Source organism: Nelusetta ayraudi, unplaced genomic scaffold, assembly GCF_046127955.1.
Source record: "Nelusetta ayraudi isolate G7.1 ecotype Tasmania unplaced genomic scaffold, CSIRO-AGI_Nayr_v1 ptg000004l, whole genome shotgun sequence".
Lineage (NCBI taxonomy): Eukaryota > Metazoa > Chordata > Actinopteri > Tetraodontiformes > Monacanthidae > Nelusetta > Nelusetta ayraudi.
Window position 1 is genome coordinate 12,974,408 of NW_027466054.1, and position 15,896 is coordinate 12,990,303.

The 15,896-nt window shown below is 47.1% G+C and overlaps 1 protein-coding gene across 1 annotated transcript; it reads right to left on the bottom strand.

Annotated features, from left to right (window-relative positions):
* Window positions 1-1,761: 1,761 nt before the first annotated feature.
* On the bottom strand, window positions 1,762-15,737 carry LOC142894846 (rho GDP-dissociation inhibitor 1-like). Its single transcript, XM_076035665.1, has 6 exons — window positions 15,579-15,737; window positions 10,480-10,668; window positions 8,437-8,520; window positions 6,105-6,181; window positions 5,336-5,399; window positions 1,762-3,918 (listed from the first exon to the last, which is right to left on the bottom strand). Exons 2-6 carry the CDS (start codon window positions 10,664-10,666, stop codon window positions 3,719-3,721), a joined length of 612 nt encoding a protein of 203 aa, XP_075891780.1. The 5' UTR covers window positions 10,667-10,668; window positions 15,579-15,737; the 3' UTR covers window positions 1,762-3,718.
* Window positions 15,738-15,896: the final 159 nt, after the last annotated feature.

Below are 15,896 nucleotides of genomic sequence, written 5' to 3' on the forward strand. Positions count from 1 at the left end.
AATAGCAGCCATAGCACTCTAAGGTTTCTCCAAAAAAAAGGTTTATCTCCCTGATCAATTTTATTGCTGCTGGAGATTATTTTGTCATGAGAGGAATCGGAGAGAAACGGCTGCCTCGAGTCTGCAGCTGGATGCGATTGGAGAAAGGAGCGATAATACCCTCTTGTGGTCAAAGCCGAGAACAGCGTCTTAGTGGCCTGCGTTGCATTGCAGTGCGTTGCATTGCAGTGCGTTGCATTGCAGTGCGTTGCATTGCAGTGCGTTGCACGAGAAATATTCTTTTCTGGTGCAAAGAAAGCAGAGTAGCTCGGATTTTGTCAAACTGGCATATGTGTGCTTTGTATGTTGAGTTATTTTGAGGATAGGGTTAGTCACAGGGAGCTCTAAATTACTTGCTTGGCCCGGTACTTCAGCATGTAGGATTGCATTGTCTAATTATATAGTTAGAATTATAACTGACCCTAACCCTGTAAATATACATTAAGATCATGCCTATTGGTCTGTTCCTGATAGTCTATGAGACTAATCGAGATTGTTGCTAGTGGAAACATGGTTAACCCTAACCCTAATTCCAGCCTAAACGCCTTAAGCCAAACGCCATACAAGTCTATGGGGTGAAAGGTCAACTTTGTCGTAGAGACATGGGGACACTTGCTGGTTCATCAGGATCCCTCAAGATGAGTCTATGCCAAATTTGGGGCTTCTAGCAACATGAGGAATCCAAAAACCCTAACCCCAATTCCAAAACCCTAAACCTAATTCCAGCCTTAACGCCTTAACCCTAACGCCATACAAGTCTATGGGCTCCAAAGTCCTAACTCTAACACCAACCCCAAACCCAACCCCAACCATAACCCTTTATTAAACCCAAGCCAAACCCAGCCATGACACTAAACCTAGACAAGTCTATACTGCACTACCACAGGCCTCCCAGTGAATTTCAAAAAAAAATCTGAGTCAAAACTTCTTTTTTTTTTCAAAAAAGTAAACAAAAAAAAAAACCCCACTGACATAGCTCTTCCTGCTCCAGGCCTTGATTGCCAGTAATCACACCTGTGGGCTCTTGCTGCAGGTATGGTGGAAAAGGTTCAGCCTGGAGATAGACACACACACACACACACACACACACACACACACACACACACAAATGCTAGTTCCACTGGCCATAACACATCATTTTGATTGTAATATAAATGTGTCTTTATAAAGTTCCAGCGTGTTAACCTGCAGTGGGGAAAGTTATTTTGTACTATTTATAACAGTTTTAGTTGTTGCAATAGGCAGGAGGAGGCAGATTTTGGCATGCACTAAAATGCATGCAGTTATCTGGGTCATCAAAAATAAGACTTCTATCTCTCTATCTGTATGCACCCAAACACTTGCATTAAATCTTTGCTGTACCATTTAGATGCCTTCATGCTACCCCTTAAAAAATGAGGATCCTGGGTTCCTGGCCACAGGACCTCAAATCTTTCTCTTTACAATCACACACAGGTGAGTCCAAGGTAAACTTCCAATCTGAATTTAATCTAAACACCTCGACAGTCTCCCAGTAAGCAAAAGAGTGGACATAAATAACGTGCAGCTAAAAGTACCACAGCACCACGTTCCTTGTTGAGCAAAATCTTTATTGACTGAGAAGAGCAATCACAAATGAGGATATAATGTACAACCCCACCAGCATGCCAGCGTTTTTATAGAAACTGTACAATGTGAAGGAATGTATGATGGAGGAATACAAACATCAGTCCAGGATTTTAAAAAAAAAGAAGGTTTTTTTACATCCATATGTTCCGATACAGTACGAGTTAATTTCAATTGAATTTCTCAGTAATACGTTGGCTCCTCTATTACATAGTACTGACTGTGTCACTCTAGTAGTGTAACCCTGACCCTTCAATTCAGTGCTTTCTCTCTCAAGGCCAGTTTCATCTCTCTATTGCGGCGTTCACACCAAATCCAGCGCTGGAAAACACAAAAAAAACCTAACAAACAAACAAACAAACAAACAAACAAACAAACAAAAAAACATGTATGTGCAGTGTTTCAGTCAACTAACAGAACAGGGCCCAGTGTATGATATCAACTCGTGGGGGGTAGTAGTGTGGTGTCGAGAAAGCTATTGCACATTCCAGACAGCAGCAGCGGCGGAGGCTGTTCTGGACTCGGAGATGTGGGAGGCGCGGTGACTCGACTGTGATGCTGGACTTTGGTGTGAACTCAGCGCAACAAGCAGCGAACCAAGCATCAGGCTGCGCTCTCTGTGCTCCTCCTCCTCCTGCTCCTGCATGCTGGGGGCAATGGTGTGCATTAAGGCAAAGGGGGAACACCAAATGATAAAGGATACAAGGTAATTAAGAATTCCTTTCCTCTGCGTCGTCACAGAACCTCGCTAAGGCCTCGTGGCTGAACAGAACCTCCTCTGAAATCTGAACTGACATTCAGTCCCCCTCATGATGACAGCGAGTTCACGTTGGAGGGTTGGGTGGCGTTGCAGAGTTCTAGCTGGGCGTCCTGTGAACACCCCCAGGTTTTTTTTGTTGTTTTTTTTTAAAGAGCTACAGATGGTTTATTAGCCGGTCGTCCTTGATGTGCGCAGGCTGAACCACCAGTGTAGACCGAACCGATTCAGACCGGGCTGAAGGCAGAAAGTAAGGCAGCGTATATTGTTATTTTGTTTTTGAAGCCTCAATCTTCAATGTTTACTTTGTTCCCAGCCCCTGTCCTGGAAGGGCTGGGGGGGGGGGGTTGAATACACTTGGAAGGGGGAGGGGCCGGCCTGGAGGGGAGGGAGGGGAGGAGCCGTCGAGCAAAATGTGAAGGAGTTGTCTTTGCAAGGCAGATACTGGTCATCATATCAAAATACAGCGAGTGAGTAGCAAGACTGGGGGGTTGCCGGGGTGGAGGTGGGGGCGGTGAGGGGGGTGTGATTCAGTTGGATTCGCTATGAACACGACGTGTGATTAACAGTGATGTGAACACAATAGTCACGATACACAACTATTGGTACGTACGTACATACATACATATATATGTATATAAAAAGCAAACCAAAGTTGATTGTACAGTTGCTTTCCCACATGTACTTTTACACAGAGAGGAAGACGCCATCTGGAAGGGCGGAGGAGGTCGGGGCGGGGCGGGGCGGGGGGGGGGGTTAATCTCTTCAAGCAGCAAAATCACGGGTGGTGGGTTAAAAAACAAAAAGCCAGGGCAAGGAGCATCGGTTTAAGGAGGAGCAGGGTGACAAAGCACAGCCGAGCAGAGGAGATGAGGCTGGGGTGGGGGGGGGGGGGGGGGTGCAGTGTAGGGCAGTCGCAGAGACGACGGAAGAACAAACAGGGTGGCCGAGAGATGCTGCTACTGCTGCTGCTGCTGCTGCTACTGCTACTGCTGCAGCAGCTGCTGCTGCTGCTGCTGCTGACAGAGAGGTGAAAGAATGTTAAGACAGCCGGGTGAGAACTAAGGCATGACAGCATGAGATGCACAGAGAAAAACAAAGGCAGAAATGGTGGAACGGGGCGATGGATGGGTGGGGTTGGGTTTTTTTTTTTGGGGGGGGGGGGTGAGGGAGAGCGGAGGGACACCGTGGGTGGGGGTGGGGGGCAGCAGGGAGGGGTCAGGTTCCTTTGAGTTAGCCCGCTCCCCCGCCCCAACACAAAAAGGCCTCCTTTTCCCCCTTTTTTTTCCCTCTCCCCCCTTCTTCTTCTTTTTTTTTTTAGTCTTTCCAGTCTTTGGTGATGTTGAGGTTCCACTCCCAGGACAGGTGGTCGTGCTTGTCGTCGTCGGTGAACTTGGACTTGATGCAGTAGTTGCCGCGGGCGATGAGGCCCTTGGGGGCCTCCTCCGTCGAGGTCAGGAAGTCGTACTCGGCGGCGCGGGGCCCGTAGCTGCCCACCATGTACTCCGACTTGTCGACTGTCATGGGAGGAGAAAGGCCAGAGGGTGAGCCGAGTCAGCCAGACACTGGTCAGGACTTCTCTTTCTTTTTCTGTTTTATTTCATTTTATTTTATTTTTAATTTCTGTGTGTGCGTGTCATCAGTGAGTAAGCAACAGGAAACGTCCGGCTGCTGGTGCAACACTGATTGCAGAGAAGAAGCTGAGTTCTTGTTAGCGCTGAAACGAGGACCATGTCTGGCATCCAGAGCTGACAGACAGACAGACAGACAGACGGGGCGATAGGGAGAAGGAAAGACAGACAGGCAGGCAGGCAGGCAGACGGGGAGACATGGAGAAGGACAGACAGACAGGCAGACACTCAGGCAGACAGACAGACAGACAGACAGACAGACGGGGCGATAGGGAGAAGGAAAGACAGACAGGCAGGCAGGCAGGCAGACGGGGAGACATGGAGAAGGACAGACAGACAGGCAGACACTCAGGCAGACAGACAGACAGACAGACAGACAGACAGACAGACAGACGGGGCGATAGGGAGAAGGAAAGACAGACAGGCAGGCAGGCAGACGGGGAGACATGGAGAAGGACAGACAGACAGGCAGACACTCAAGCAGACACAGACAGACAGACAGACAGGCAGACAGACAGACAGACAGACAGGCAGACACAGACAGGGAGACAGGGAGAAGGACAGACAGACAGGCAGACAGACAGACAGACAGACACAGACGGGGAGACAGGGAGAAGGACAGACAGACAGGCAGAGACAGACAGACAGACAGACAGGCAGGCAGGCAGGCAGACAGACAGACAGGCAGACACAGACGGGGAGACAGGGAGAAGGACAGACAGACAGACAGGCAGACACAGACAGACAGACAGACAGACAGAAAGACAGGCAGACACAGACGGGGAGACAGGGAGAAGGACAGACACTCAGGCAGAGACAGACAGACAGACAGGCAGACAGACAGACAGACAGACAGACGGGTATCTCTGAGCTCCTCCAGATGTAGCAGCAGCAGCAGCAGCAGCAGCAGCAGCAGCAGACGTGTCTCTGCTTGCTGATGGAAAGTGGAGGCCTCTCGCTCACAGCTCAACATTCTTGCACGCAGCAGCGGCAAAACACTTCACTTGTCTCTATGTGGCGAGCTGCACTTTTTTTCGCATTTACACATCACCGGACGTGACGTACGGTGATGAGATTTTATGAGAATTACGCCTTATGCGCTTCACACCATTCAATGAAAAAACACCTGCAAATCGCAATTGTACTTTGTCGAAATTTTAGAAATATCGCTTCTATTTTGCGAAACTGTGAGTGTTTATCCTGTCGGTAAACTCTCCCAGAAATAACTAAATTGTTGTGTTGTTTTTTTTTTTTTTACCCTAAAAAAGATCTGTATGTGTACAGGTGTGAAGCGTTCACTCACTCTTCACTCCTTTCCTGGACGTCTGCTGCACATACTTCAGACCAGAAACGATCTCCCTGTTCACCTGAGGACACACAAACATCGTCAGACCAGCACAGGTTAAGTCTGCCTAGAAACGGCTTCATGGCTCAAAGTGCTACAGTGCATGAAGCAAGTGTCTGTTTTGAACGGAAGTACCAGAGGGTCCATTACTTGGAGCAAGAGTGGATCATGAAAAAAAAATTCTGCCACAAGAAGATTTTTCTGACCCTCTAAAAATAGGTCCAGTCCAAGATTTGCTGTTGTATTCAAAGTTGGAACGGCTGCAAACTGTTCATTCGTTGCGCCAAACTTTCACACTGATGTGTTGCCTGTCGCATTTTTTTTTTATAGCACCACTCCTGTGGAGCGAGCTCTTCAGTCACACACCCAGCGCTGAAACACGCTGCACTGTGCTGTGGTTAAAAACTAAATATTTTAACGACGCTCCAGGCACGCAAAGAGAAAATGTTGGGCATTTAATTTGCAGGACACAAAATTCAATTCAATAATTTCAATAATTTTTTTTATACTAGAAATGATAGAAAGTGGGCTCGCTTTGAGCATTTGGGTTGCGACTTCATGACAAGGAAAAAAAACGTGGGTGCTGAGACTCCACCAGTTGAGAACCACTGCGCTTAACAACCTCCAGGCTGGAATGTATGTGTCCCTACAGGTCAAGAAGTTCTTATCACATCACCCGCACAGATATCGGCAGACGGTGTCAAACTCAAGCGGCAGCTTCTCTCACCTTAAAGCTGATCTTGATTTTATACTCGACTCCCTCCTTCAGAAAAAAGGACTGCTTCGAAACGGCTTCCAAGTCTCCTGTTACAAGGCAAAAATAGGGTGGGGGGGGGGTATTGTATTTAGTTCATCACCATTCACGAGAGCAAATTAAAGAGTCACAAATCAATGTCTAATAATGAGGGTTGCGACGTTGCAGAGAAAATGTTTCAGAACTCATGTTTGGAGACTAATGACGACTAATTCCTCATTTCTCAAGGTTTCATTTGAGTTCTGGTCCAATAGGAAATCAGATCTTATCACTTGGGGCTGGGGCTTCATGATTTGATCTTCTCTCTATCCACTGCACTTGTTTGAAGCTCATCTCTTTTCTTTAGCAGCCAGCCGGGCCTCCCAGGGGCTTCTTCCTCTTCTTCGGCAGTTTTGAGGGGAACACGAGCCGATTGGTTGAGGTCACATTGAGAGCAGTTGACAATGCTCTTTATTGGAGGCAGGCGAGGGGAGTGAGCGAGACTTGAGAGTGTAAATGAGTGCGCTCCAGCTGCTGCGTGTGGTTTGAAGGTTCCCACAGAGCCCTGGAGCTGCTGACCGCCCTGCTGGGTCGTCGCCCTCTAGTTCCCCGCTCACTGTGAACAGGCACCTCTAGTTGATTCCAGCGTTGGCTCCTAATACTTCATATCCTGCTGAGCCGAGGCGTCTGCTCGCTTCTTCCTTCCTCTGGGTCTCCTCGTTAACAATGGTGCCCGTACTCCAGGGCCACAACAACCCAGCGTCACAAAGGTCTGATACACAGAAGCTGGAGTGACTTCTTTCCTGGCAGTTGTCCAACTCCCTGACTCATCTTTTGCAAGGGTGGTTTTTTTCTGCGCTTGTGTTCGTCCTGCCGTCCAACTCGCTCTCGAGAGGTTTTTACTACGGCCTTTAAAGTTTAGTAATAAAGTTTAGAGCTGTTAGTGTATTTTAGAGTTTTGTTAACACAAAAGAAGGGCGGTTAATGTTCGATAGAGACAGTTGAATATACCAGGGGAAGGATGCTGAGGTGGGAAGTGGCCAGCAGGAGGCCCTGGAGGAAGAGCAGAGATTCATGGATGTAGTGAAGGAGGACGTGAGGTATGGTTAGATGATGGCACATGAGAAGAAGAGGAAAAATCATTCTGCATTCAGCTCGGTCCGACTTGTGTTCTCTCACCCATCATTACTGCTCCAGGGCTCCAGGTGAGCTGAGGTCCGGCCAAAGCACTTTTATAAGATGCTAATTTAAATCCACAGCTGAAGATCTGCCTCATTAGTGCAACCTGGAAACTTTGATTCAAAGACTTCTCGACTTTGAATCAAAGTTCACCCTGACCTTGACCTTCGCCCACTCTTCACTGTTAACACCTCAGCTGAGCTGAGAGAAACGTGGCATCATGTTGCTGTAAGCTTAATATCGTGATTAAGTGCATGTTTTAGATCTGAGGTGTAATTAGAAAATAAAACATGTTTGAGTTTAGAGGGGAAGGCAGGCGACGCTCACTGAGGAAACTTTGAAATGAGCCACACAAGCTGTCACTGGCAGAACTACTACTTTTGATTTCATTCAGCAGTCACCACCACTCAAGCTGGGAAAGGAGCTAAGTGGCAGGAGACAAGACAGAGCACCCGAGAAGACTGTACTTGAATATTCAACCCTGCTGTGGTGTAAGCACAGACAGAGGCGAGGCGACCATGAAAAACCATTGGCAAAATTTTTTTTTCAAAAATTGTCGGGCTGCCATTGAAGAATATCATGAAAACAGCAAATGTGAGTCTTCAGTCAGTGGGCCGACAGTAGGCTACAGTTCCTAGAGTGTATTTACCTCTGAAATGTTGTTTATTTTTATTCTGCTTGTGCGTGTGGGGAGTGTGAAAGAGAGAGAGAGATGGAGAGAGAGCGAGAGAGTTTCTGTGGATTGGGCAGTCAAGTGAAGATCACTCCTCCAAATGGTGCTGAGGGCTGTTTAAACAAGCGTGGAGACGTCTGGCTGGAAGTCTAAACAATGATCCCTCCTCAGGCCTGTTAGACTCCACCCCCTTTTTATTTGTTGCTAGAAAGCCCTTTTTAATAAATCACCCTTCCAGATATCAGTATATAAACAAACGACTCTGGCCGGACAAAGACAGCACAGCTTCGGGCTCCATCTGATTCCTCCTCACCTCGTTTCCTTCTGCAGGAAAAGCCTTCGCTGGCGTTGCGATAGCGCGGTGGGTGGCTGCAGCGCGAGCTCCATTCGATAGCGGCCCGCGCTGCTAAAAATAACTCTTTCTTTTGAACAAAGACGTTAGAGCCCCGACTCTGCGCCCAGGCAGCGTCTTACCTTTCAGGTCGAGGACCAGGGGGTTCGGAGCTTCATCGCAGAGCAGAGACATCCGGGTCACTTCCACGTTGGGGACGGAAGGATCTGCGAAACAAAAAAACCAAAGGGGCAGTTTGACACAAGTTCAAGTAAGAAGTCCCCGGTGATTGTCACATGCTGAAAGGATGTGAAATCTGTCCTCCGCATTTGACCCAAATGCGTGGTGCCGCGCTCGGGAATCGTTGGGTGATCTCACGCCCCCAAGTCCAACCAAGCAGGGAGGCCACGGCTACCATTTCTAGAGTCTTTGGTATGACCCGGCCGGGGATCAAACCCACAACCTCCCAGTCTCAGGCGGAACACTCTACCACTGGACCACTGAGCTGGACGGCTTCTTTCGTACTCTGACTGGTGCGGCCTGGTGGTCCGATCTAAAGGTCGACAGCATCGATCTGGTGGTGAAGGAAACTACAACCCCACTTCATTTTTCAAGTATCTGTGTCTAATGGATGGTAGTTTTTGTTGCATTGCTGACATGGTTGTGTTTCTATTTTGATTCTTATAGTTGATATGTGCTTTTTTTTGTATTTTTGCACAAGCAATTTTTTTTCTTAAAGAATCGTGTGTACTGAAAGTATTTTAGTACACACGATTCAGTATTTTGAAACTGTATTGGACTGAGGTTAGTTAATTAAACCAAAGCATGTTTATCTGCCTGAACTCTTTGTCCTTGTCCCATGATCATAATCAACTGACAAAAGGCAAAATCAAAAAAGATTCAATGATGATGGCGTTTGAAGTAAAAAGTATTGGTATTAGCGATACTATCCCTGTATTAACTTGGTATCAGATATAGATACCAAAATCACCAGTACCAATACTCCTCCCCTCCCCTCCAACTAACTGCTGCAGCAAATTTTAATTCTCAAACGATCTTTCATATTAATTCCTCTCAACCTGATTTGCTATCACTGCACTGATTGAGTGCGGATTAATTAGGGCCTAATAGTCTCTGGTAGACACGTGCAGATAAGACAGGAGAGCAAGCTAGCTCATGTTGTGTCTCCGCTGTGACGAGCTCCTGGGCTCAGAGGAGCTGAAACCAGGTCAGTTCTGGTGCTGACGGTCAGCTGCAGTTCTAATTAGAGTCCAGATCCATCAGTTCTACTGCAGCAGCCTCATCTCAGCAGGGAGACGGCCAGCAGCAGCCAACAGACAAGGAAGTACTGGGTCACGCCGACAACTGTGAGTCACGATTTCCATCGCAAACACTTTGGGGTCTATCTGTATCGGTCGATGACCATTTTCAAACTTGAAAAACTATATTAATACTAAGTAACTCATAAAATAGCTGTTATTAGTTGAATAGCTGATATTTCCTCGATTCTTTCAGTGTTTTAAGAGTCATTTCAATCAAGAGCTGAATACCGTGAGGCTTCAAAGACAGATATTTTGTTGCGACGCTTCTGTTCATTTTCAATTTCATTTTTCCACACATCCCATGATATATTTATTTCTCCTATGAGCGAGTCACCAAGACACTCCCCCTATCTGTTCCTGTCCCTCTGTCAAATTTTAGAGTCACGTGCGGCTCCACCAGTCAAAAAGTTTGCCCATCTCTGTGTTAGACAACTGCCAAAAGAATCAGTTGACAGTGAGGTTCAGTTGATATTTGTAAAAAAAAAAAAAAAAAAAAAAAAACAGGCAGTGAACCAAGGCTACATCAATTTGCATTTCTTGTCACGCAGCCTTAAACATAAAACCAATCTATGCTTTCATTGATTGATTTTTTACTCACGTTACTGACTGAGATTATTACTCCATTTTACAGACTAACTACATTTCATTGATATGCCCCCCCCCACCCCAACACACAGAGGCAGTATTTCATGCGATGACAGAAATGAGATAAGTGACTGATTAGATGGTGTAGCAGCAAATCAGCTGTAAAACAAACACCCCCCCCCCCCCCCCCCCACCAGACAGGTACCACCTCTTCCGACCCATTAGCTGAGCGGCGCTGAACATGACGCGGACGTGTGATTTATTCATCTGTGGCATTACCGGCCTCAGCGACTCCGGGTCCCAGCAGGGTCTCTTTGTATTTGCGTAGGCTGTCGTCCTCCTTGTCCAGGTCGTGGATCTCCTTCAACGTTATCTTGCCCGGGGCCTTGTAGTTCACCGCCTGCGGCTCCTCGTTTTCTGCGGCGATGGCCGCTAGCTGCTCGGGAGTCACGTCGTCCTCGGCCATGTCTGGGGGAACAGCGAGAGGTCCACGTGAACGGCTAAATTCAAAATCTGAGCAGAAATTCCACATGCTGTACGTTTGATCGCTCGTGGCAGCCGATCTACAAAATTCACACCTTAGCACAGTAGCTGTGCAACGGGCACTTCACTATCAGAAGCAATCCAGCTGTTAATCCTGTTCAAGTTCACAGCCACCCGTATTTTAGTGAAACAACCGCAGGATAACGACAAACATTTCTTGCATTACAAATTTCCTTTTTTCTTTCCACATCACTGTTTTTCCCTACAAAAACCACGTCAGGCCAGCACACCTTCAGTTTGACAGTTTCCATTAAGCGTTTTTAATGCAACACTTCAAAAGTATATTAAAATGACGGATGGGCCTCCGCCTGCAATTCTAAATCGGAAGGTGTATAAATATGTTTTCTGATGTCGACGCCGTTCCACCGCTGCAGCTCAACCAACAAGAAGAGGGTCATGGAGGGAAGCGCTGCAGCCTATGGAGCGGAGGAGGGCGGGACGGCCGGCAGACAAGCTGCTGTGGGAGGCAGCAGGGCCCAGAGCAGCGCGAGGGAGAACGTGGAACAACATGTCACAGCAGGACCAGTTAGAGAAGCATTTTTATTCAGGACACCACCGAGTGCAACTTGGATAGACAGTCTGATGTTTTAGTATAATGATCTGGTTGTTTCCCCTTTTGAAAGCATTCAAGTCATCTTGAACAATTAGACTATTTATCATCAGAATGGTCACAGAAGGCCTCTCAGAAACGGACACCCTAACGCTGGAGTAACTCGTGATTTACGGCCTCCTACTGAAAAATGGACTTTTTCAGCTCTCTAACATGTCTATGTGTCACTGCCATGCCAACTGACACACTATGTAGGAAATAGGGATGAACAATTATCTAACACACGTTTAAGGCCTGTTCATGTCAAACTAGGAGGGTTTTAAATTAACCAAACAAAACACATTTATTGTTGGAAGTAGACCACTAAAATTAGGGCTGCACTGATACCCAATACCAGTATCGGGTATTGGTACCGATACCAAGGTCAAATACGTACCGATACCACAACAATGATACCAGTTGCATATGTATGACTATGACAGTTTTCTTAAATTTGTGTTTGTTCTGCAGTGAAACTTGTGACAGTCACACGTGTTCTAGAAAAACATGCTGAGGAATGTTGTTCAAATAACAGAACCACTGTGGAAAAATAAAAAAAATCTGAGAAATTCCATAATGTGTCATGGCCTTATTAAGTACTCAGTATTTGTATCGGTTACAGTGCTGGAATGCAACCCTTTGTGATATCACAAAGAGTACAGATGCCTCCTATTAATGACGACCCCCACCCAACCCGCTGTTTTATTTTCCTGCGGAACGTTGCGCTTGTAAACCAAAAGCAAGCAAATGTTCAGAAACACTTAATGACCAAATCTGATGAGATCAAAACCAAAAAGTAGAGGCCGACACTGAGATCTGCGTAGGCCACAGGAGCCGCAGCAGCTGTGTAGACCACCTGATGGCTGCCATGCATTATGGATTTCATTTTCATTTTTTTCCACTTGCACTGAAGCCTTCCTCTGGCATCTTACTAGAGCATGCTACAACAACACGGCGCTGTACGACATTCATCTCCATTTTGTTTATGTCTCTGTCTGACAGGAGACCAAGTTACAGAGATCACGAGTGGATATGAGCTGCTCACTCTGGGACAATTATCTGTGCAAATATCCTGTAGCGTGTGACTCGACCATTCAGTCACGCAGCCTCAGCTTGTTTTAGACTCACAGAAAGATAAAAACCTCAGAGTTTTCCCAGCGTGCGCCATGACCTCACCTGGTCGGCTATTTAAATCTTTGCAGGTTTTATCTGACATAAGGTGGCTGCAGTTTTTACTGACTTTGCTGCTGGAAATGGCCTAACGCCGGCCCTGACATCATCTCAACCCATTTCTCCGAAACGATGGCATCACCACAGGAACACAGCATCACATGAAACGGGGCCTTCTGGGAGACTGGAGCCCTTCACAGGCACGGACGTTAGTTAGGTCAAAAGGAAAAGGACTGTTTGTTTTGTAAACAGTGACCTGCAGGGCTGCTTTGGAAAAGAATCTGACCCCCCAAAAACGATCAGGTCAATTACAGCTCGTGTTTTTTAAAAACCAGTCAAGGAAGTACTTGTGCAATTTTTCTTCCAAGAGTGTGGCAGGAATGCTGTCTTCCTTCCAAAAAACTCAAGAGAGGGACACATGATAAGTGAAGGGTGAACAGGTCCATATTTGAGTGTGGTGGGATCATCCCCTTTCTTGCCAGCATTGGAAGAAATCCCACTGCTCAAACAAAACATGTAACAAAAGCAGGAAGAGCTCCGTTTAGGCCAAAGACCTTTACTTCAAAGACGCCCCTCCCCCAGCACCACGCAGCCCGACAGGCCCAGAGCCCTCAAGAATCGCCGTGTCGAGAGGCGCTGCATCATAAACGCTAATTATCGGTTATGTGGAAGAGCAAACAGAGTGGCTTGAGGACGGAAACTTCCTTTGAGCGTCTATTAGCAGCTATTAAGACACACATTTATCAATCAACTAATGTTTCTTTGGGGGATTTTAACTTTAATTTATTTTAACTATTTAAAAAAAAAAAAGATCATCATCACTGCAATGTCAATATGTGCAGTACAAATACCTCCCGCTCTGGATACAAACGGGATGGAGTCTCACCGCCCTCGACGGCCTCCACCCACCCAGCTGTTAGCTGCTGAGGTTACTAACCAGCAACTTTAATCACATGAAGGTGACGTACAAAGTAAACAGTCAAGTTGATTGCTGAGGGAACGAAAATGTTTTCTTTTCAACTAATAAAGATGCTACACACATACGCACACCGCTTTATCAGGTGCACCTTTCCTCCTGCACATTAATATATACAAAGCAACTTGCATTTAAGCAAGTGGTAGTAAAACACGACCTTGTTGCTGGCAGCGGCTCGTCGTATGATTTCACAACATGCTGCCCTCCGGGGATTTCCGCCACATACGTAAATACATCTCCAGGGGTTGACAGAGTACGATCTGAAGAAGGGAAGCCATCTAGCAGGCGTTACAACCAAGGCACGCTGAAGACCATCTCCACCACCCTCGTATGACGACGACAGGCATGCCACTCCTGTCCACTCAGCCTGAAGCTACCCTTCCTCCCCTCACCCCAAATCCCCAACTGCCATGGCCTCCACAGTCACAGTCACCAGATCTCAGACATCCTCCGGGGAACATCAGTAAAGATTCCTGTCATTCAGATTCTGCTCTCTTCTCCTCGCAGACTTGTACAAACTGACAACGGAATGCCTGCGATGAGCACTAGGCTGCAGCCATCAACGTGTCTGAACAGGGTCAAAGGGAGAGGGAAAAAAATGAACGGCTGTCTTTAACCCCCCCCGCCCCCCCCCCCTAACCCCCAAGAGAAGCAGTTGGTGGTGAAGTCGTGATCAATCTCTTATTTTCTCAGAAAGCATTTTGCCGTTTGAAGGAAGCTTCCCCGATGCCTTGAGGGAAGATTTTTGAAACATGAAAATACAGAAGCAAATCATGGCAGGGATTTTGAGAATAAAAACTGATTTCACGAGGGAGCAAGATTTCAGTCTGTGGAATTTTCTCTCTTCTCTGCTAAATTGCACTCTGCTGTGTGCAAAGCTCAGGTCCTATTTTCAAGGAAGAACATTTGGATCAAGGCTCTGATGACAGGAGATGTGCTGAGGTGGTGGGGGAGGGGAGGAAGAGGGGCTCAGACTGGAACTTATGTAACGACTGGCTTCAAGACCTGTCACTGTGCTGAAACATCGGGAATATATCTTCACTTTTTTGAAAGGTGGACGTGATGGCAGCGCACATCTGCTGTAGCAGAGCACAGACACTCACTGCCTTTTAGTTTGAAAGATATTTCTTAGAATACTTTGTATTGCCCAAGTTTGACTGGTATTATCCAGTTTTATTGTTATTAATCTTATTGGCAGCTTGCACATAGCTGGAAGAAACGTAAGATTATGCTGGAATATAACTTGATAGGCCCACCCCACCCATACAGCTGGAGGAAATGATGCACCCTTTGACAGGAAACTGCTAACTGGACAAGGCCGGAAGAAAAGAAAAATCTGTGCATTAAGAGCTCTTAAAAAAAAAAGAGAGAAAAAAAAGGGAGCAATGTACAGCAGCCTGGAATCTAACAGACTGCCTAACTATGGTTTTCTTGCGACCACCAGGCCATATAATCACTGAGCATCAGCAAACTGAAGGGCAATATAATCAGAAAGCCAATTCCAAAGTCTGCCTGAAAAGACAGAGGGGGGTGGGGGGTATGCAAATAAGTGTTAACAATTCTGACAAAAGAGAGAACTTACCTTTCGTCTGATATATGCCACCAAAAGACAACACCTAAAAATCAATCAGATTCCCTTCGAAACTCGATGTGGGGAATCGTCAGGAGACGCTGGCGACCCACCTCCCTCTCAAAATTCTCAGCACCCGTTTTCCCCCCCCTCCTCTTCTTCCTTCCCCGAATATTTGTGTCAAGTGGCTAAACGCGAAGACAAAGGCGGAACAAAATGTACATAAAAATCACGCAGACTGCAACTGGGTGCAGGGAGGGAGAGGTGATGGTGGTGGTGGGGGGGAGATAAAGCCAATTGCGACTCCTTAAAATTGTCTCGGCGCGGACAATGGGGCTCAACTTGAGCGTGCGGCAGGGTGGGACTGAGCCCCGGCAAGTGGCTGCTCGGGAACAATCCATCCGAGCTAGCCGGAGGCTGCGGCTAACGCTACCAGACAAGTTATCACTCGGAGAGCCAAACAGTCTCCGCGGAGGGCAGCGGCTCTGGACGGCGACGTCTGGTCCGTTTTTAGGAAACTGTGGACTCACCTTAAATAGGAGGTTTGGTTGCGTTTATCTTCTTCTTCTTCTTTTCTTCCGGGTGGTTCAGGGGTCTCCGCGGTGAGTCGGTCCGCTGCTGCTGCTGCTCGGAGCTCCGGTACAACTATGGCGAACAAGGGAATCGGTGCCGCCCCGTGCGTCTCAGGCGCGCAACATGGTTCCGGGAATAGAACCGAGCACGTTGTCACGCAAATGACGCGCTATGCGGTATCGCACGGGGGCGGGGGGGGGAGGAAGGTGGATTAAATGTGGAATGGTTGAAAAATAATAAAGAAAACAGCTTTCAACTGTGGCCTCGAATATTTG